We start from the raw sequence: 21,006 nt of genomic DNA on the forward strand, positions 1-21,006 counted from the left end.
GATTTGGATGCAGTTCGGCTGGGCAGAAGGATTCTGCTGAATCCTGCTGAAAAAGGCCGAATCCTGGATTCGGTGCATCCCTAGCATTGACTAAAACATGAAGCAATGCCCTATCTGCTTGATCAGTCCCACCAACAAGACTATGCCTACACTAGCCTGGTCAACAGTAAAAAATATATTTTTACTCACTTGAAGAATGGCACAATCTTGTTTGCAAGCACCTCTGCAGTACGGAAGCCTTGGGAATACAACATGACCTGAGCAATCAACTGGCGATCTGGTTTAGTCATGGCCAAACTTCTGAAAAGCTTTTTTAAGTTGTCAGGCAAGTTGGATCTTCCAGCATACCCAGGATTCATGGTGATAAAGATGGCCATCTCAGGGCTGACTTTCACTTGCTTGCTGAGCAGTTCACACGTGATAGTATGTGCTGAATTAATAAAATAAATGCATCTACATTCACAATTTTCAGATTCAGTTTGTATAATAAATTATAAGTATCAACGCGGGAGAAAACATTCAAAAGAATTTTAAAAAAACAAAGTTTAGAAGTTTAGTACATACTTTGGTCTCTGTTTGGATTGGAATGTTCTCGTAAGGCTTCCTGGATGCATTGGACTTGCTGGGAAACTGCAGACAACATGCGCTCTTCAAGTCTATTGAACTCATCAAAGCATCCCCATGCACCAACTTGACACAGCCCAACAAATATGCGACCCATAGCCTAAAAATACAAAGGTCAAACGTTTAAGTGAAATGAAAAGACCATAAAAAATAAGATTAAGTGCTTGATAAGTGTTGCATATACCTGGAAGTCAAACGTTTCGTCGCAGTTAAACACCAGCACAAAGCGCCCAAGCTGATGTCCAAGAGCCTTCACAGACTCCGTTTTTCCAGTACCGGCAGGACCTGATTAGGAAAAATGGACATTTATTGCAGTTTTTGCATTAAGGGTGCTTCAAAGATTCCATAACAATGTTACATTTTGATGAAAAATATAAAAGAAAATAGATGCTCACTCCCAACTGATCTTAAGAATAGGCTGCCAAGTCTATCTAAGAAACCTAATAGGAGCGCTCCTTAAATCTCACTCAAACTGGCTCAGAGTCTGGACCCCACTGCTCTGGGCACCTACAGTTTAGGAACCACTGGGCTGGGAATATAATGCAGTTTAAATAAAGGCACTCCGAACCATAATGGAAACCCTAAATTCTCAAGTAGGATTTAATTACCAGCCAATCACTATTTGCTTAACCTATATTTCAATGTGTAATATACTGTATGACCCAGGATGTGAATTAAGGGGAACTCCCACTTGCCTATGTCGTATTTGACCAAAACAATAGTGTTTTAATGTTGTTGTAACTTGTAAAACAATTCAGGGTTCAAAATGCACCTTGAGCAACACTATTAAGGAAGGTCAAGACATTACATAAGGGAACACAAAGATAATCTGCTTGAATCCAATGTTCTTGCCTGTGCCAAATACAACTAAAGCCTACCACAACTGTGTAGACTAAGGTTAAAGACTTTCAGAAGGAGTTTTTTTTTTTTTCTCTTACCAAAGGGTGACCCTCCAAGTCTTGCCTCCAAAGCCTGCGTCATTGTCAGGTAACAGCGGTCCGTAAGTGGTGTTTGCACAAGTTTATCTTGCACACCCAGATATTCAAAGCCATAATTGAACTTTGCATTGGCCATCTGGATGGAAAGCTGCTGCAAAACATCGGTCTGTTTAGGATCAAAATAGAATCGCATTTGGCTCAGCCATTCAAAGGATTTGGAGCCTTCAATCTTGATTTTTATCAGAGTTCGTGTAACATCCCGCTGGTGAACCAATTCTGTGATCTGCAGAAACAATAATTTAATTGTGACTGAATTTCATAATAAACGGCATATAAAAAATGAGTACAAAGCAAGAGGCATTTCACAGTTTAAGAAATTTATAATATGAATGTTGTTTATGTTAGGGATGCACCGAATCCAGGATTCGGTTCGGGATTCGGCCTTTTTCAGCAGGATTTGGATTCGGCCGAATCATTTTGCCCGGCCGAACCGAATCCGAATTTGCATATGCAAATTAGGGGCGGGGGGGAAATCGCATGACTTTTTGTCACAAAACAAGGAAGTAAAAAATATTTTCCCCTTTCAACCCCTAATTTGCATATGCATATGCAAATTAGGGTTCGGATTCGGTTCGGTATTCGGCCGAATCTTTCACGAAGGATTCGGGGGTTCGGCCGAATCCAAAATAGTGGATTCGGTGCATCCCTAGTTTATGTATTAGATGGTTTAGAAACCTTCTACAGCGTACAAATGGTAGATCATCATCAGGTTCAAATTGCCCTCAAAACAAATGAATTACGCTTCTAGGGGATTCCCCAAATATTATGACAGGGTTTGAAGGGTGTGGATTGAGGCTTAATTATTGGACCAGATGCTACTTGAATGAACTTATAATATAATGACTGTATATTATTTAGGGTTTGTAACATATATAAACAGATTGTTGTTTGTGAACATAATCTTTGTAATCCAAACATTTATGTCTACACGTTTGTTGTATAACCGTTAATCAGGTTCCTAAGTGAAAAATCTCGTTACCTTCAACCATTTTACTGATTAAAATGATTATAATCATGGGCAAGAATAAAATGTCTTGATTGCTTACCAAATGTTCCAGTTTTCTTCTACGAAGTGGAGGTTGTTCCATCAGTACAGAATCAGCCAAAACATTAAGAGTAGCCTCAACATTAGTCAGAACAGACTGCAAAGGGCTTGAACCTCCACCACCCATTGCTACACTGCTGAGAGCAGATTCCACATTCTCTGACCAGGCAATCTGGGCAGAGAGAACTACAAGCTGTGCCTAGAGGTTTCAGAAAAAAATATGTGTCCGTGAACTTTTTAAACTATACTTACCATTTATAAAAGGTTAAGACAAGCAATGCTGGTTTAACAGTTGTACCTGGTACTTGTCAATCCATGTGATATAAGCTGCAGGATCAATTGATGTGGATTTTCCAAATATCTCTACTTCTGTGACTGATTCTGCAAGCAGTTTTGCCAGGGTCACCCTCATTTCTTTCTCCACTAAAGTCAGCCATTCATTGATCTTTGGATGTCTAGTGATGGATACTGGTGTTTTAAAGAGCACCTACACACAGAAGATACAGTCCATAAAAAGAAAACACCCATGTTGCCAGAATTAATGCCAGTGCCAGATTAACAAGTTTTGTTTTTTAATCGTGTTTTATTACCTCTTCGCCTTCCCGTGATGATATTCCCAGGACTACAGAGCTGTCTTCATTTAAGATGATGCTAGACACACCTGCAAACATTTTCTTAAAGTGTTTTTGTAGCTTGGCCACATTCTTGCTGTTGCCTATGATCTCTAACAAGTCTTCATCACCAACAAAGTAGAATCTAAAGGTTTACGAGTGAAAAATAAGGTAATTAAATAATTTTACTCCTTATTTAAGCAGATTCATTACGGACAGTCCTGGGGATAAATTAAATGTGTACCCTCTGATGCACAAACTATTTTGCATAAGCTTAAAGAAACTGAAGTGTTTTACGGTTAATCAACCTATTAATCTGCGAGAGAGAGGCAATGTGGGCTTTGATCATATCGGACAGTCCTTTGGGGGAGGATCTTTTTTTGTCAAATACATTTCAAAGGAACAGTAACACCAAAACCATAAAAAGCATTTAAAAGTAATTAAAATATGAATTGGTAAAAGCTATTTGTTTGCTTTATAAAGACAACATGAGTATATGTAAATAGGCTATTGTGTAGCCATGGGGCAGCCATTCAAGCTAAAAAGGGAGAAAAGGCACATTATACTGTGCTACAACCATTTTTAATAAAGAATGGTTCTTTATTACAGGGTGGTTTACCTAAGCTATTTGGTATATGAGAAACTAACACAAATTTAGTGTAGAAGATTGGTGTCCACAGTCTTTGCATGTAAACGATTTGCTTGGTGATATATTATATTTATATAATTAATATAACAAAATCCGCAAGTCACACGCAGTGTCTAACAACTAATGTATATTAAAAGGGGGGTTCCCACTAAATTCCATAAAATCTGGGCTCATTGGACGCATATGTACCCCTATACTCAACACAACCCACGGTGGAGCAATAATGACATGTAAAAAATATGCTGGTACCTGGGGTTACTTTACAATGAATCTGATTGTTGCATCTTGTAACAGTTTCATAAATCAAAATGTAAAATGAACTTCAGTAATATTTACACTGCCTCCTGAGCTATTGTGACACTAAACATATCCTATATTGTTTATGACATGCTGAACTGCGATACGTTTTATCTGTTGTTCTTAAAGGAAAACTATACCCCCAAAATGAATACTTAAGCAACAGGTAGTTCATATCATATTAAGTGGCATATTAAAGAATCTTACCAAACTGGAATATATATTTAAGTAAATATTGCCCTTTTACATCTCTTGCCTTGAGCCACCATTTCGTGATGGTCTCTGTGCTGCCTCAGAGATCACCTGACCAGAAATACTTCAACTCTAACTGTAACAGGAAGAAGTGTGGAAGCAAAAGACACAACTCTGTCTGTTAATTGGCTCATGTGACCTAACAAGTATGGTTTGTTGGTTTGTTTGAGATTACAGTGAATCCTACGATCCCAGGGGGCGGCCCTTATTTTTTAAAATGGCAATTTTCTATTTATGATTACCCAATGGCACATACTACTAGAAAAGTATATTATTATGAAAATGGTTTATTTACATGAAGCAGGGTTTTACATATGAGCTGTTTTATGCAATATCTTTTTATAGAGACCTACATTGTTTAGGGGGTATAGTTTTCCTTTAAAGGGATACTGTCATGGGGAAAAAAAAATGTTTCAAAATGAATCAGTTAATAGTGCTGCTCCAGTAGAATTCTGAAATCCATTTCTCAAAAGAGCAACAGATTTTTTCATATTCAATTTTGAAATCTGACATGGGACTAGACATATTGTCAATTTCCCAGCTGCCCCAAGTCATGTGACTTGTGCTCTGATAAACTTCAATCACTCTTTAATGCAAGTTGGAGTGATATCACCTCCCTCCCTTTCCCCCCCAGCAGCCAAACAAAAGAACAATGGGAAGGTAACCAGATAGCAGCTCCCTAACACAAGATAACAGCTGCCTGGTAGATCTAAGAACAACACTCAATAGTAAAAAGTGGACAGGTAATTATATAATTTTTCTGATTCGTTAATTCTATTTCTTAAAGGGATACTGTCATGGGAAAACATGTTTTTTTCAAAACCCATCAGTTAATAGTGCTGCTCCAGCAGAATTCTGCACTGAAATCCATTTCTCAAAAGAGCAAACAGATTTTTTTATATTCAATTTTGAAATCTGACATGGGGCTAGACATTTTGTCAATTTCCCAGCTGCCCCAAATCATGTGACTTGTGCTCTGATAAACTTCAATCACTCTTTACTGCTGTACTGCAAGTTGGAGTGATATCACCCCCTCCCTTTCCCCCCTCCAGCAGCCAAACAAAAGAACAATGGGAAGGTAACCAGATAGCAGCTCCCTAACACAAGATAACAGCTGCCTGGTAGATCTAAGAACAACACTCAATAGTAAAAACCCATGTCCCACTGAGACACATTCAGTTACATTGAGAAGGAAAAACAGCAGCCTGCCAGAAAGCATTTCTCTCCTGCACAAGTCACATGACCAGGGGCAACTGGGAAATTTACAAAATGTCTAGCCCCATTTAAGATTTCAAAATTAAATATAAAAAAATCCGTTTGCTCTTTTGAGAAATGTATTTCAGTGCAGAAGTCTGCTGGAGTAGCACTATTAACTGATGCGTTTTGAAAAAAACATGTTTTCTGAAGACAGGATCCCTTTAAATAAACTAACTGAATTTAAAAAATAAAATAAAAACATAAAATCCACATTCACACATCCAAACAGTCATCTTTTTATTTACCGAGGGAATGATGAACGCTCTCTTTCCAGATATTCTCCCAAAGCTTTTTGGATCTTGCCTAGCAAGTCGGCCAGTCTTTCTAGAGATCGCTGCACACCTTGTATGTTCAGAACATCCATGACAAGAGGAGACTTGGTGACTTTCTTCATAAGTGCCAGAAATTCTGTACTGATGCTGGAAAGGATAGAGGGAAATGTAAATGTAAAATTGTCTTTAATACATATTATAGCATTTCCAGAAAAGCTTATTTAATTTAAAAAAAAAAAATGGCGGGTGCAATACCTCTGAAACCGCTGTGTTTCAACAGGAAGAAGGTGCTTGATATCTGCACTTCCTGTAAAGATGCCTTCAAGATATACCCATCGTCTCTGAACATCAATCCACACGTCAAAAAGAGCCATAATCCGATTCAATTTGTCTTCCCAACTCAAAGCATCCTCTTCAAAAACCTGTGTTTTTCCCCAAAGAAACAAATATATACATTATGTATTTCTTTACAAGGATACAAAAATAGTTATAGTACATTAAGCTGGCAAACACTGAGAAAAAACAAAGGAAAAATGTTACCTTGTAATATGGAGAAAGCTTCATAGCGGAGACACTGTTGATATGCTCTTTAACTTTATTGAACAAGTCATCCCAGCCACGAATCAGGCGACATTTGTTTTGATAATTGACTAGATCCAATTCATATGCATTCCACACTTCCCGAATCTGGAAGCAAAATAACACAGCACTTGAAAGACTTTGAAGATGCAATGTAGATTTTAGAATGAGACTTCTTAATTTCAATCAATGCCTCTTTACAAATACAAGTCTAAATCTAATTGACACGGTAGGAGCTTCAAATATATAAAAGGATGATGTAGTTCTTAGTAGAATCCATGTTTTAATATTTAAGAGCAAAACAAAAAACTGGACAAGAGATAAAATAAAAGGTTCCAAGTCCAATAATAATTCATGCCAACTAGCAAATTACCTGCTTTAAGAATTCTTCCAGCGCCATTTCTCCCTGTGCAACAAGGAGAACATCCTTAACAATTGCTTCATTTCTTTGCAGATCTACATCCCAGATCAGTCCAAGTGTAAGTTCGGACACAACCCAATTCACACGAAGTCTTTTCATGAGCTGCTTCCAGTGGCGGTCTTTCAGAGCTTCAGATTTCAGCTCAATGACAAGCATATTAACCTGATGGAAGAAATAGATCAAAATATTTGCAGGTAATACAATGGACAAATAACCTTCTCACCAAAAAGTAATTCTGAGCATTACCTTCATGTAACCCTTTAGGAGTCTCTGAACAAATTCATAGGAAGCATACTGCCGCAAACGGGCAGGGAAATTCTTTAGCTGGTTCAACAACCCATCCAAATTTTGCCGCAACTGTAAAAAAAAAAATCACAGAAAAATTAAACTGACAATGTGTTGTAGGGAATAAAGACTAAAGCTGGCCATCCTGATGTTTGTACAGTACAGGTGGAAATTGAAATGTACAAATATGCATGCACGGCACCTAAAATGATCACAACAAAGCAAACTAAAACACAGACCCAAACTGCCCAACTCTTTTATTAGGTGCATGTGCATTCAATGACACAGCCAATATGTGATTTGACTATATCAGTGGAAATTGGTTGAGCTGTGCATCTCGTACATGCATGGTCCTCAAAATCAGCTAAAATTCAGAACCAAACTGAGCAACTGATTAATATGGTGCAAACACAAGTGTGTTGACGGATACAGCCAATATGTGATCTCACTAAACCTACAATCTGCTGGGTCAGTACCATTTGCCCATCCATGTGTGTGGCCAAACTGCACTATATCAAGCAAATTGTTCTACTAAATGATCCAATGTGTGGCTTACTTAAAGAAGTAAACTCTAAAAATGAATATGGATAAAACTGCACCAGCCTAGTGTTTCAGCTTCTCAATAGCAGCAATGACTAGAACTTCAAAGGGGGTCACCATCTTGGAAAGTGCCTACAACACTCCCATGCCAAGTGTGCTTTGAGCAGCTGAGCAGAAAATTAGGTTGGCCTGCAATATAAGACGATGCTACAGAAGCCAAAAACATAATATACAACATTTCTAATCTTTAGACTGCTGCAACCTTCTACTATCCAGCCTCCTACCCCTCTCTCCTGCCATCATGTAAGCTCTACTGCTAGAATCCTCCTGCTCACTCCTAAGAGGGTATTTGTTCAGCCCCTGGTAAAATCATGGCTGCCTTGTGATCAACAGATATCATACAAACTCCTTCACTCTGCCTTGTGATCAACAGATATCATACAAACTCCTTCACTCCTGTTTCTCACTATATTTCTCATCAGTGGAATAACTAGATGCTACTGGGCCCCACAGCAAATTAATTTTAGGGCCCCCAACATTTCCAGAGGTTGTCCTGTTTTACCGATATATATTGACATTTCTCATTAATTAGGGCCTCATAGGCCCCCTATACCTCCTGGGCCCCCTGCAGCCGCAGGGTCTGCTTCCTCTGTAGTTACGCCCCTGTTTCTCATTAATTTCCCTTTACATTGACAGGTGCCTCCTCTGCACCACTAAAATCTGTCTTTTCACACAGTCTAAACCCACTACCGTATCTAGTCTGAAACCATTTTCTATGCGGCTCCTTACATCAGGAACTCCAACAAATAATTCCTCCTAGGACAACACTCTCTCAACCTCTTCAAAAAGAAACTCGGATCCTTTGGAGCATTAACACATTACCTGAACCATTACACTAAGACTGGAAGCTCTACTGGGCAGGGATCTCCTTGTTAAGGCAACTCTTACCAGGTGACTTAAAAGTCTAGCTTTATACTTGAAAATTACAAACCTTATTATAATAAATGTGTGTGCATTTCTAGATAAAGGTTTACTTGTGTATTTTATCTGGATCGATCTGTAAAACTGTAGAGCCCGGTGTATCCTAATAGCACTATATAAAGCTATACATACACAGACAGAGGCATTAGAAGTCAAATGTGTTTTATTCCACTTTTAAAGCCTCTAAATGGTATATCGAAAACAATGCCAGGTTTCAATGTAATCAAGTAGCAGGGCCAGAAGCGTGGGCGGGCTCAAGAGGCATGTGCCAAAATTGGGGCGATGGGGGCACTAAGCACGTTTGCCTTCCCCCAGTCCCGCCTGCATGCCAATGCACACTTATCTCTCCATCCCTACCACTCTCTCCACCATTGTTGGGGGGGGGGGGTGGCACGGAGCAGAGCAAGGTACCCAGCTGGGTTGCCTAGGACCGGCCTGGTCAGCAATGTTAAGTAGGATCAAAAAAAGATTTAGTCCATGGCAGAAAAACTTAATATATGTAAATACCTTACGAGGCTGTACAGAAATCCAGGGTTGTTCCTTCATTTGATCAACCTGCTCCCATACTTTAGAAAGTTCAGACCAAACACCTTTCAGATCTTGCAGTTCCTCCAGAGCTACCTGAATAACAAAACCAAAGCTCATAAGATATATAGAATTATTACTAACCAGGTTTTAAATTAATCAAATATGTTTCCATTAGTTTACTACCTGAACTCTATCTTCACTGCCACTTAAGAGCCCTGTATCAGTAAGTTCTAGTGCTTCTTTTGCTTTAGCGCATTTTTCACGATCATCTTTCAGTCTTCCAAATTTTCCTTCATAAATTGTCAGTGCTTGAAGAGCTTCTTCAGGACGCAGGTTCCCCTACAAAGTTAAGACGCAACAGTCACATAGGGAGACAAATATCTACAATTTATAATGAATTTTTTTAAGAATGTATGAACCAGACATATTCTCCAGAATTATAGTTAAAATAAACTGTAACCCCTCATGTATTCATGTATGTGACTGATGACTTTTAATTATAATAGGAAAGAAAATATTTGGTATAGTATGCGGCTTTTGCTATCAAAGCACCTGTAAATTTTGTATTATGAAGAATAAGAGGGTGCTCATTAAGGGTACAGTTAATTAAAATCAACAGTAATTGCCGTCATATCTTCTTGCACTGTGCAAACAAGATGTCAGGGCATTGCATTCACAGAGGGAGAGGTTAACATTTTACAATGTATTTGTTTTGCAAGAATTAATCAATCAGTCTTACAGCTACAGGCTTAGTCTTCTCCCAGTCAGTCAGCAAATCAATTGACCGACTTTCCACGGCTCTGTCCTCTTGAACAATTTTCATCTGAAGATTTGCAACTTGTTGTTGAATAGCAGTATCTTTACGACGCATGATGTCATTGAATGCCCCCCACTCTCCTTCGATGTTATCAATATAGAGCCAGGAAGACGGGAACTGAAATCTTTGTTTCTCAAGCAAACGCTGTCCATTACGGTACAGCTATAAGAGAAAAAAAAATTGCACTTTATAATTTAGCACAGCTCACATCTGAATCCATCAGAAAAAATGGCACAAATTAATAGTGGACAATAATAACATTTAAATATTAAAACAATGTATTTTTTCAGCTAAAATAACTAACAGAATGAAACACTATTGAAAACGAACAAAACATACATACAACAACTATGGGAAAAAAAGCAGAAATTTTTATGCTAACTTGGATGTAGAACATGATAAAATAATTGACTTACGTCTACTTGCTTTTCAAACTGCTTTATCTTCCTTTTCAGAGACTGCACAAATGTAATGAAAGTCACGGCATCAGAAGTACTGGCAGTGTCAACTGAATGTTGTTCCAATTCTTGACGAGACTAAAACATTAAAAAAAAAAAAATTAGCTGAGATACCACTAAATAAAACTCAAGGAATTTGATTACTCTCACCATACCTTAGAAATCTGAGAATGGAATTCGGTCATGTTTTGTCCAAGCATTTGACCAAATTTACTTAGGACCTCTTTGTGCCAGGAATCATACTTCAAGTTCACTTTAGACTGAACCTATAGAAATAAAGAATAAAAAAGGGCTATTAATGCAAGCTAGATTGGATGATATAAAAATAGTAGAGTTTCTAAATAAAACAGAGGATCAGTTAGAATAGTAAATCATACAACAGACCTTTCCATAGTCAATGATTACAGGTCCAAATTCCTTTCTGGTTTCTGCATTGTCAAATGTTCCTCTGGCCTTTCTGATCTGAACCAGTAGTGCTTGCCATTTATTCATATCTTCTCCAAGACGATTATAGATGTTTTCTGCTTGCATATCCCATAAGCACTGGTATTGTAACCATACCTAAAATAAAGAGAAAAAAAAAAAAAAGTTAATTTCAAAATCATAAATTATATCGCTCTGCTGTTAAAATTACATATTATGTCTGCTAAACTATTTGCAAACTTTTACTTCACATACATTTTAAGGCATTCTTGCTGTGATTTCAATCCTTTCAATTAAAAAGCCGCTTGTTAATTTAAAGAGCAGTTTGATTACTGTGGTTGCCCTTAAGATCATGGTAAACCAGATTGCTTTTGTACGACCAATTTAAAAATGTTTAGATCTTGCCCCCTCCCCCCATTATTATTTCTTAAACATCTGCAACTCAAATGATTAAGCAGTAGGGACCTTTAAATTCAAATTTGCAACTGGACTTGAAATGAAAGAACCTACCACCACCAAGAAACGTGTCACCAGGCTATATTCACTTCTCCTAGCTACCATTAAACCTCCATTTAATGCAGTGGGTACAGCCTGGAGTAGAGACATCCCAGAGTTGGGGAATGATGACTGGGAAGAAGCAACTGACGGCCTATGACTAACTAGTCTCAACCAGAGATAGACTGATCCAATTCAAAATCCTACCTAGCCACCACTTACAATTGCTTATAGAGTAACAAAAAAGTATTACTAAGTATCAACACACCCGCAAGTTAAATAACCATAAATGTATCAATACATGTAGCAATTGAGGAATTGCACAATGGAAACCATTGTAACTTTTGCCTCCACTATGCAGTCCTCCAGTTAACTACTTCAGCTGCTTAAATAATTCAACCATTAAAATTCAACTTTTATTATTCTTACTTAAAAAAAAGCAGGCCACGCTGCCTAATACACATAACTCCACACTGAGAATACATTTCAGTGATGCTGGACCGTGTCCATAAAAATACAAACAATTAAAAACATAGGATGGACGAGTGGGGATATCACACAATGGTGACTAATCAGCCACACACCACAGCAGTGTTCGAAGTAAATTATTAACAAGCCAACTTGCCTAAAAAATTATACCGTTTTTAGCCATTCTTGTGGCATAGTATCAAACAGACCACCCATACCTCCCTTCCGTGTTCTTCCCAGAATCAACTACCTGGCTACGTTGGGAGCTGGTGCCCCACCGTCCACCTATGCCCCCCGACGCGTTTCACTGGAAAACCAGCTTCTTCAGGGGCATAAGTAGACTCCACTTAACCCCAACTAGGCTGTTTCATATGAACAAACTCGACTCACCATAGTGTCCCAAGTGTAGGACCTCAGATTCACCTTAACTACACCTCATCTGGTCATGCACCCGAATCCAAACCTTCTGGTCCCAGGTTCTCCATTATATTCAGGACAAAACAGCACTACCTAATCTAATAACCCCTAAAGTATGCCTGCTTGGTGTACTAGATGAGGTCACCCCAAAGAGCGGCCATGAAAATACTTTTCTATACATTATTCTATGCCAGGAAGTATATCCTCCTGAATTGGATGCCCCCCCAAACCGCCACACTCAATGGCTGGCTGAACTTGCTTAAAGTAACACTTCCCCTAACAGAACTCCCTTATACTGAGGTTGTCTCCAGAAATATGACCTGGTGTGGCGAGACTGACTGGAAGCCACAGAGGAGCCTTAATGTCAGGGAGGACAAGCTAGTAGGAGCTTAATTATACATACTCATTGTTCAAGCTGTTTAGGGGTAGTGGATACAGGACCATAACTGAACCGAAATGTATATGAATGTAAGGGATACAAATATTTTTAAATGCATATGCTTTACTGCGATGACTACAATAATGATGGAACCAGGCGCGTTTAATTGTTTGTTTGTTGTTATAAAATGCAAAATAAAAACCTTTAAAAAAAAAAAAAAATGAAATAATGAAAGAACCTACTCCCAGGACTAACCAGTGCTGGTTTGCCTAAATGTACAGTCCCCAGTCTTGTTTCAGGCACTAGTTTACAAAGTTGCCAGGAAATACCAAGAATGGCTCAGGAAAGAACACCTTTGCTAGCTGAGGAAATAAGTGACTAGAAACAGACTTTCCAAGTGAGCAGGCACAGACATACTGGGTTTAGAGCAGACTCGAATGGACAACCTAAAGGAGATTTCAGGACAAAATAACGGGTCCCAGGAAGGAACAGGGTGCATAAAGGAAAGAAGTACGAGGGACAACCTGTGCTCTCTGAAACCAAGCCATTAAGAATTAAGTTGCTTGTCACAATTATGTGTGCTGCAGAGAAACAATTTCCAAAGTGAAAATCCCCTGTTTAACATAAAAAGAAGCACAAACACGATATAAAGCTTTTTAAATGCAATTTAATAACCTTTAACGGCTACATTAAACTTTTAAACTAAACCACCAAGCCTAGCCACATAGTACTTTACAAAGAATATGTTACGGAAAAGTTTCTATAAATTCGAGCAGGTTTTGCACAGATCTCTAAACTGGTAATGCTTGCAAAAGCAAATTATTTTTATTTAGAATTACTGTAAATTATTATTTATTTAACGTAGTAATAGAATTGCCAATTCTAAGCAAATTTTTACACTGGTTTGCATTATTTATTTGTTGCAGTTTTATAATTTTTTGCCTTTTTCTTCTGAGTTTCCAGCTTTTCTAAAAAGCAAATGCTCTGTAAAGCTACAAATTTATGGTTATTGCTAGTTTGTATTTCTCATCACTCTAGTAAGGTCTTCTCATATTCCAGTATCTTATTCAAATCAATACATGGTTGCTAGGGTAACCTGGACCCTAGCAACTAGATTGCCGACATTGCAAACTGGAGAGTAGCTGAATAACTCAAAAACCACAAATATTAAAAAATTAAAACCAATTGCAAATTGTCTCAGAATATCAATCTCTACATCATACTAAATGTTAATTTAAAGGTGAACAACCCCTTTAAGTGCAGTTATATTTTTGTTTATAAGCCAGAGCTCACCTTAACATACTGTTCCACTTCAGTTACTATTCCCATAACAGCAGAGTAAGCTTCTTCGAGACTTACAGGACCATCTGGCATTCGTGTCAGTGCATTCCTGTAATACTTCTCTTCTTCTGATAGTTCATAATGGACACCAACCTATCGGATAGTTATAAAATATGTAGTATATTAAAGATCAGCATAATTTATAACTCCCAGTTTTTTCATACATTATAACTTAAAAGATTCACCATCATTTTAAATATATTGCTTTATTTGCAGTCCAATTAAAAGTCAGTAGTCAAAGTGTGCTATAATAAATGCCAAATGAATGGCAATTGTACATCAAAAATAATATTCGGTATTAACGGCTATAATATATCCAGAAGTAAAACAATAAAATAAAATAAGCAAAAAAAAACAAAAGCTACATAGACGGTCAGACACCATAAAATGTGGGCATTTTCTCATTGGTATTAAAATATGTTTTTAAACCTTGTTTCAGGCTAGATTGATTTGTAAGTAAGAATAAACTTTTGATTCTAAATATATTGCCCTTCTAGATATTCCAGGAAGCCCTGGGTTAGAGTGGGATTTGTGTAGATTACTTATTTTTATTCTATTATTGAGATTGATACAGCCGGTATAACAATTTCATGAATGGCTAAGGGGGAAGGGGTCATGATGGTGATTTTGAGTCTGAAAACTACAGCCTCAGAGAAATTGAGGAGGCAGTATTCCTTTCTTTCTTGAGTAACCAACAGTCAAATTACCTGTTAAAAAAATATTAAAGGGCAACAAACACTTTTGCTGTAAATCTACCTATTGCATAGAACTGCACATCAAACATTCATGTTAAAATGGATTTTGCTTAACTTTAGTCTAAAATTTTCCATTCTTGAAAAAAATTGTTGTGTCTACACTATACAAAGAATAAAACTAAAAAAAAAATCTAAAATAAAAAAGGACTTTTGCTGTAAATCTACCTATTGCATAGAACTGCACATCAAACATTCATGTTAAAATGGATTTTGCTTAACTTTAGTCTAAAATTTTCCATTCTTGAAAAAAATTGTTGTGTCTACACTATACAAAGAATAAAACTAAAAAAAAAATCTAAAATAAAAAAGGACAAAGGACCATAGTTTTGTTTACCATTAATAAAATCCTGACACATCAAATAATGCCAGTGCATCACTTCAGTTCAGCAGGGACCCACTGGGCAAGATGAATGCCATTGCAATCAACAGAGAATTTTTAAGCAATTTGTTGTCCCACCTGCAGACCTATTAATAGATGTTCTATAAAACACCAGGAATCACACCAAGGGGCATATTTATCAAGGGTCAAGTTTAGAATTGAAAAAACAATGATTCGAATTCAAAAAGACCAACCGAATTGAAGTTTTTGGTGGTCTAAGTGGTCCGTATTCGGCCTACTTCGAATCATCTGATAGAATCGAAGTAGATCCAAGGCGCTATTCCTTCTAAGTTTTTTTAACTTCGACCTTCGATCTCCCAAACTCCCCCAATTGCCTCCATACAGGTTCTCGTAGGTCCCCCATAGGCTAAAAACAGCACTTCGGCAGCTTTTAGGTGGCGAATGGTCGACGTTTTAAAGAGACCATACATGATAAATTTCAATATTCAAATTTTTTTTCAACTTCGAATCGAAGTTGGACTATTCACTGGTCGAAGTACCCAAAAATTACTTTGAAATTCAAAGTTTTTAACTTCGAACCTTCACTTCGACCTTTGATAAATCTTCCCAAGTGTCATAGTCCTTCCTAAATAAAGTTAATTATACAACAGAAGGACTTAAAATATACTCTGTTAGTGTATAATTATAAAAGGAACATGTGTAAGCTATAAAAGAAAACTATATACAAAGTGCTTATATGATGTAAGTTTACTTAAAGGGATTCTGTCATGATTTTTAAGATGTAGTTTTTATTTCTAAATTACACTGTTTACACTGAAAATAATTCACTCTACAATATAAAATTGAATTCCTGAACCAGCTTGTGTATTTTTTTTGGTTGTAATATTGGTGTGTAGGCAGCCATCTTAAGTCATTTTTGCCTTTAAGAAAAAGCTAGCACTTTAGGATGGAATTGCACAAGTCACATGACTGGAGCAGCTGGGAAACCAACAATATGTCTAGTCCCATGTCAGATTTCAAAATTAAATATAAAAAAACCTGGTTGCTCTTTTGAGAAACTGATTTCATTGCAGAAGTCTGCTGGAGCAGCACTATTAACTGATGCCACCCGGCATTTAATAATACTTTTACCAAACACCAAAGGAGGGGAACATACTGTATTGCTTTACCTGATATCTTTGGCTCTGAATTCTTGGCAGTGAAAGAATCACCATTTTCCATGAGAACATTTCCTGGTAAAGCTTATACCTGCAATCTTCAATTGGTGGATTCAGGTAAATAACCTGGTTGGTAATTCGAAGTTCATGTACAACATTCTGCAACATACACAATGGTAGTCAGCATCAGATATCTACAAAAAAACTCATAGTGGAGGTTAATTAAGTAGTATAAAGCTACATACTTTGATTTTTGGATCTCCTCCTGGTTTATGACTAACTTGAGGAGCATCTGTGTCCATGTCAACATCTGCTTTGCCATCAGATTGCCCCATTAGGACCTGAGTCCAGGCCTTCAACCCAGCCTGAAGACGAACTCCCAAAACTCTTTCAATCTAAACAAAAACAATTTTAGTTTTTATTGAATAATTATATGAGAGAGGGAGGGAGAGATGAAGAGAGATATAAAGAGATGGAGAGAGAGGGAGAGATATAAAGAGATGAAGAGAGAGGGAGAGCAATACTTGTAAAGTATATTAAGAAAAGCATGATGTAGAATTACCTCCATATCAAGTTTATTGACCCAGATGGGAAGATTGGAATAAGAGTGAAGGTTCAAATCATCAACGGCTTTTTGAACTCTGTTTAAGATTTCAGAGTAGGTTTTGTGATCGTACATACAAGTTTCAAGTGACCGAACTTCCAAGTCAATTTTTTCTTCAATAATAAGAAGATCATCAACCTATAAAAATAGATAAAAACATGACTGTTCTTGAGGTAGATAAAACACTTACAATATATATATATATATATTATATATATATATATATATATATATATATATATATATATATATATATATATATATATATATATATAGATATAGATATAGATATAGATATAGATATATAGAACAGCAATAAGGAGTAAAACAAACCTTTTCTTGAAAGTTGAAAACAGTCTCTGCCAACCTCTGGACATAAGGGTCAAGCTTATATGACTCCCAAACCAATGCAATCCCTTCTGCAACCAAAGCTTGTACTTCTTTTTTCAAGCCAGCAACCAGTAGGGTAATGGTGTTGCGCTCCTCCACTTTTTCACAAGTGCGTTCATACGTACGCACACTTTCAATCAGAGATATTGCAAAGGGATACAACTGATTTGCCTGGTGAGCCTTATTAACAATCGCCAGTGGAACCCGGAACCCAAGCCACTTCAAGTTTCGAACTTCTTTTGAGAGCGTTATAATTTCAGGCAGAAAGTTGACCTTCAACTTTAGAACATTTCCTGTTCGCCCACGGGCACGTGTGCTTTCAATGGTAAAAATACGACCAGAGACTCCAAGGTTTCTCTGCTGAACTTTTCTAGCCCAATCATCAAAAATCTCTTGAGTATTGAGCTTCATACGGAAGCTGTCACCATCTTGCTTTAACTTCTGCCCTTCTACGTGATTTTCCCATCCTTTTCCAAGAACATCTTCCACACGCTTCATATAGGCAGTCAATTGTCTGTCAATTTGTTTAGCCCATATAATAGAACCAGACACTGGTGGCAAGTCCCGGACATGACTCATCTTGCATGCTTGACTTTGAGGGTACTGCACCTTAAACTTATCATGAAGGGATTCAATGTCATCTTTTACACGCTGGATAAGCTGTGTTTGATACTCCCGAATTGCTCCTCTGATGTGGGGTCGGACAAACAGAGCATTGAATCTTGAGAATATTCGGAACATTTCGTTAGCATTTTTAGCTGTGCCCAGCTGATCTCGTAGACGGGCTGTGATCCTTGTTTCCACTCTGTCAATTCTTTCATCGTATCTCTTGAGGGCTGCTTCCCAAGCTTCTGTGCCCTCTTTGGAAACATCTAAACCATCTACTTCTTTGACGTTCTCATATGCAAGATTTACCTCTTCAATTGCATTCGCATCAGCAGCATCAAAAAGTACTTCAGCTACTTTCATGTCCTGGGGTTCAGGAACTTCTCCCAGAATTTGCTGAGCAACAGCTGTGACCTGATGCAAAATTAAGGAAAATGATTCTGTTCTTTTAAATGTAAAAAGTGTTCATACAGATTATAATAAATTTGCACAATCATAATTTTTATTTAACGGATTTTAAACTGCAAGAAATATATTTCATACTGAAATAATATACCTGTGGTCTGAGAACTCTAACAATCACAGCCCTCAGCTGCTCATGCTGTCGCCTAAATTTTCTCATCTGCTCCAAGCGGGCTTGTAGTTTCCGATGAGCAGGATTAATTCTCCAGACCATTTTTAAATTTTCTTCTCGCTTTCTTTTGACAATGTCCCTCAGAAGAACCTGAAGCTTCTCATATTCATCATCCCAAGTTTGGAAAACTTCAAAACAGGCGACCATGACCTTGAAATAGAGTGAAAATAAATGAGGGCTTGCAAGTATAAATTAGGTGTGCTCAAATGCACCAGAAATACAGCAAATGTCAATGGTTCATTAATGCCCAAAGCAATAAAAATGTATTTAAATAGCTAAATTGAAGAACAATGATGGCCACAAAGAAGACCGTTTTGTTGAAACACTAGTACAGGTATAGGATCCGTTATCAGGAAACCCGCTATCCAGAAAGTTTCAAATTACGGAAAGGCAGTCTCCCATAGACCCCATTCTATCCAAAAATCAAAAATCATTTCCTTTTTATCTGTAATAATAAAACAGTACATGATTTTAAGATATTATTAATCCTTATTGTAAGCAGAATCAGCCTATTGGTTTATTTAATGTTTACAAGATTATTTAGTAGACTTAAGGAATGAAGATCCAAATTATAGAAAGATCAAATATCCGGAAATACCCAGGTCCCAAGCATTCTGGATAACAGGCCCCATACCTGTACTACAAACGGTCTTGTGCCTGTCCAGAAGCTTTGGCATAAATTACATCCACCTATCACTGAACACAGAGTTGATTTCAGCCCACCAACTCTCAAATCACTCTACAGATAGAGGGTCTAATGGCCATTTGTGATCTATGATACTAAAAGGTTTCCAATGTCTTAGGCATTCAAACTGTAAAAACTGACCTATAAAATAATTGTATTATAAAATGTCCTACAAGTATTATTCTGCTCATCACAACAATGCTGTCTGCAGAAATTCATCTAACCTTATTGCTAATTAAAAATCTGGCATAATTTTAATTCAAAAGCCAACACTTTAATGTATACTGTATGTTGCCAAGTAAACATATGGGCAACCTAGTTCAAATAGCCATCCAGGAACGCAGCTGCTATGGCACCAATCTCATTTCTACGAAAGCATCACAAAACCCACAGGTGAATAACAAATGACTCTGCACTCAGCAAAAGGACAAGAAAAATCTAGTTCACCAAGGGTTCTAATATGTTAGGCACCCCTAAGTGAATTAAATCATTAACTCTATTCCCTGGACCCATGCTCCTCTTTAAATAAAGATCAATCCAACTAAGCACCACCAACGTATTTCCCAAGGCTGCCCTTCCACCAAGCTACACTTGTGCATGTGCAACATACTTAAATTGGAAAATTTTACTATTGGCCCTCTATTACTAGATACTACTAATGGATACAGACACATTTCTAAGAGGCAACACTAAAGTGGGGAACTCAACCCATGAGGGGGGAAAAAAAAAAAGAAAATCTACCATTTTAAAGATTATTAGACTCTATCTAATTTTTATTTTCGGTTTAAAGTGGACCCAAAAAGCTGTATAATAAAAGTCCTTTTCAAATTAAACACAAAATCCAATTTCTATTTTTTATTAAAGAATTCATAGATGTTGTAAGCTCATTTTAAAATCTCAGCTGTCAATCAAATATTGTCTGCCACTCCTCCATACCTTAGGCATAGAGGCGGGGCAGACAATTACTTTCACTCTCCATTCAGCACTTCCTAGATGTCACTGCTCTCCACACATTTCCCACGTTCTCTTCACCATTTAATTGTGTAACCAGGACATGGGGATGGACATCAGGTCCCCCATTCTGGTGCACAAACAAGATTCTGAGATGATACAAGGCTTGCCTTAATAACAGTGTCCATAAAATGGTTCCTGCCTGCTTGCTATAACTATGAATTCCCAAACTGAAGGAAACAACATTCAAATAATTTATCTAGCGTAATTAAAATTAAGGGTCCCCTTTAATGAAACTGTAAAAGTTTAATTTAAAACCTTAAAGTCCCGTAGGGTTTAAAAATGTTACAGTAACCATCTTTTCCAACCACCCCTGCAGCCAGTATCCTTCATTTTGACATGAATCGAGGGACATATGTTAAAGGGTGAAAAGAGAAACTGTATAAGAATCTCTGAATATTACTCCCAAACTCAATTCCCTTGTGTACACTTAAGTGTTTTTGTGTGAAGTGTCTTCCTGCAACTCAACATATACCAAAGTATTCATTGCTGTGCTAATGTTAAGTATAAATACAGTTATTTCTGCTTTTGAAAACAAGCTATGAATGTGTAAGCTTCTGCCCAATTATTCTTCATAACTACAATTTCCATCATATCTTAATTTGAAAAAGGACTAAAACATTAAAGGGATCCTGTCATCGGAAAACATGTTTTTTTCAAAACGCATCAGTTAATAGTGCTACTCCA

The 21,006-nt window shown here is 37.3% G+C and overlaps 1 protein-coding gene across 2 annotated transcripts in view; it reads right to left on the reverse strand.

The window, feature by feature from the left end:
• The window catches only part of LOC108699777 (cytoplasmic dynein 1 heavy chain 1), a 79,094-nt gene that overhangs the window by 51,072 nt on the left and 7,016 nt on the right, over nucleotides 1-21,006 (reverse strand). For both annotated transcript variants that reach the window (XM_041574657.1, XM_018232328.2), the window contains exons 7-30: nucleotides 18,546-18,773; nucleotides 17,327-18,403; nucleotides 16,952-17,131; nucleotides 16,635-16,784; nucleotides 16,402-16,548; nucleotides 14,090-14,230; nucleotides 10,999-11,175; nucleotides 10,770-10,880; nucleotides 10,573-10,692; nucleotides 10,079-10,318; nucleotides 9,523-9,678; nucleotides 9,319-9,432; nucleotides 7,252-7,362; nucleotides 6,958-7,167; nucleotides 6,546-6,692; nucleotides 6,261-6,427; nucleotides 5,979-6,152; nucleotides 3,258-3,423; nucleotides 2,966-3,154; nucleotides 2,669-2,866; nucleotides 1,563-1,845; nucleotides 809-909; nucleotides 565-724; nucleotides 190-430 (exon numbers count right to left, since the gene is read on the reverse strand). In XM_041574657.1, the coding sequence (XP_041430591.1) occupies nucleotides 190-430; nucleotides 565-724; nucleotides 809-909; nucleotides 1,563-1,845; nucleotides 2,669-2,866; nucleotides 2,966-3,154; nucleotides 3,258-3,423; nucleotides 5,979-6,152; nucleotides 6,261-6,427; nucleotides 6,546-6,692; nucleotides 6,958-7,167; nucleotides 7,252-7,362; nucleotides 9,319-9,432; nucleotides 9,523-9,678; nucleotides 10,079-10,318; nucleotides 10,573-10,692; nucleotides 10,770-10,880; nucleotides 10,999-11,175; nucleotides 14,090-14,230; nucleotides 16,402-16,548; nucleotides 16,635-16,784; nucleotides 16,952-17,131; nucleotides 17,327-18,403; nucleotides 18,546-18,773 (4,988 nt within the window). The remainder of the gene's footprint in view (nucleotides 1-189; nucleotides 431-564; nucleotides 725-808; nucleotides 910-1,562; nucleotides 1,846-2,668; nucleotides 2,867-2,965; nucleotides 3,155-3,257; nucleotides 3,424-5,978; nucleotides 6,153-6,260; nucleotides 6,428-6,545; nucleotides 6,693-6,957; nucleotides 7,168-7,251; nucleotides 7,363-9,318; nucleotides 9,433-9,522; nucleotides 9,679-10,078; nucleotides 10,319-10,572; nucleotides 10,693-10,769; nucleotides 10,881-10,998; nucleotides 11,176-14,089; nucleotides 14,231-16,401; nucleotides 16,549-16,634; nucleotides 16,785-16,951; nucleotides 17,132-17,326; nucleotides 18,404-18,545; nucleotides 18,774-21,006) is intronic.

Source organism: Xenopus laevis, chromosome 8S, assembly GCF_017654675.1.
Source record: "Xenopus laevis strain J_2021 chromosome 8S, Xenopus_laevis_v10.1, whole genome shotgun sequence".
In the NCBI taxonomy this organism is placed as follows: domain Eukaryota; kingdom Metazoa; phylum Chordata; class Amphibia; order Anura; family Pipidae; genus Xenopus; species Xenopus laevis.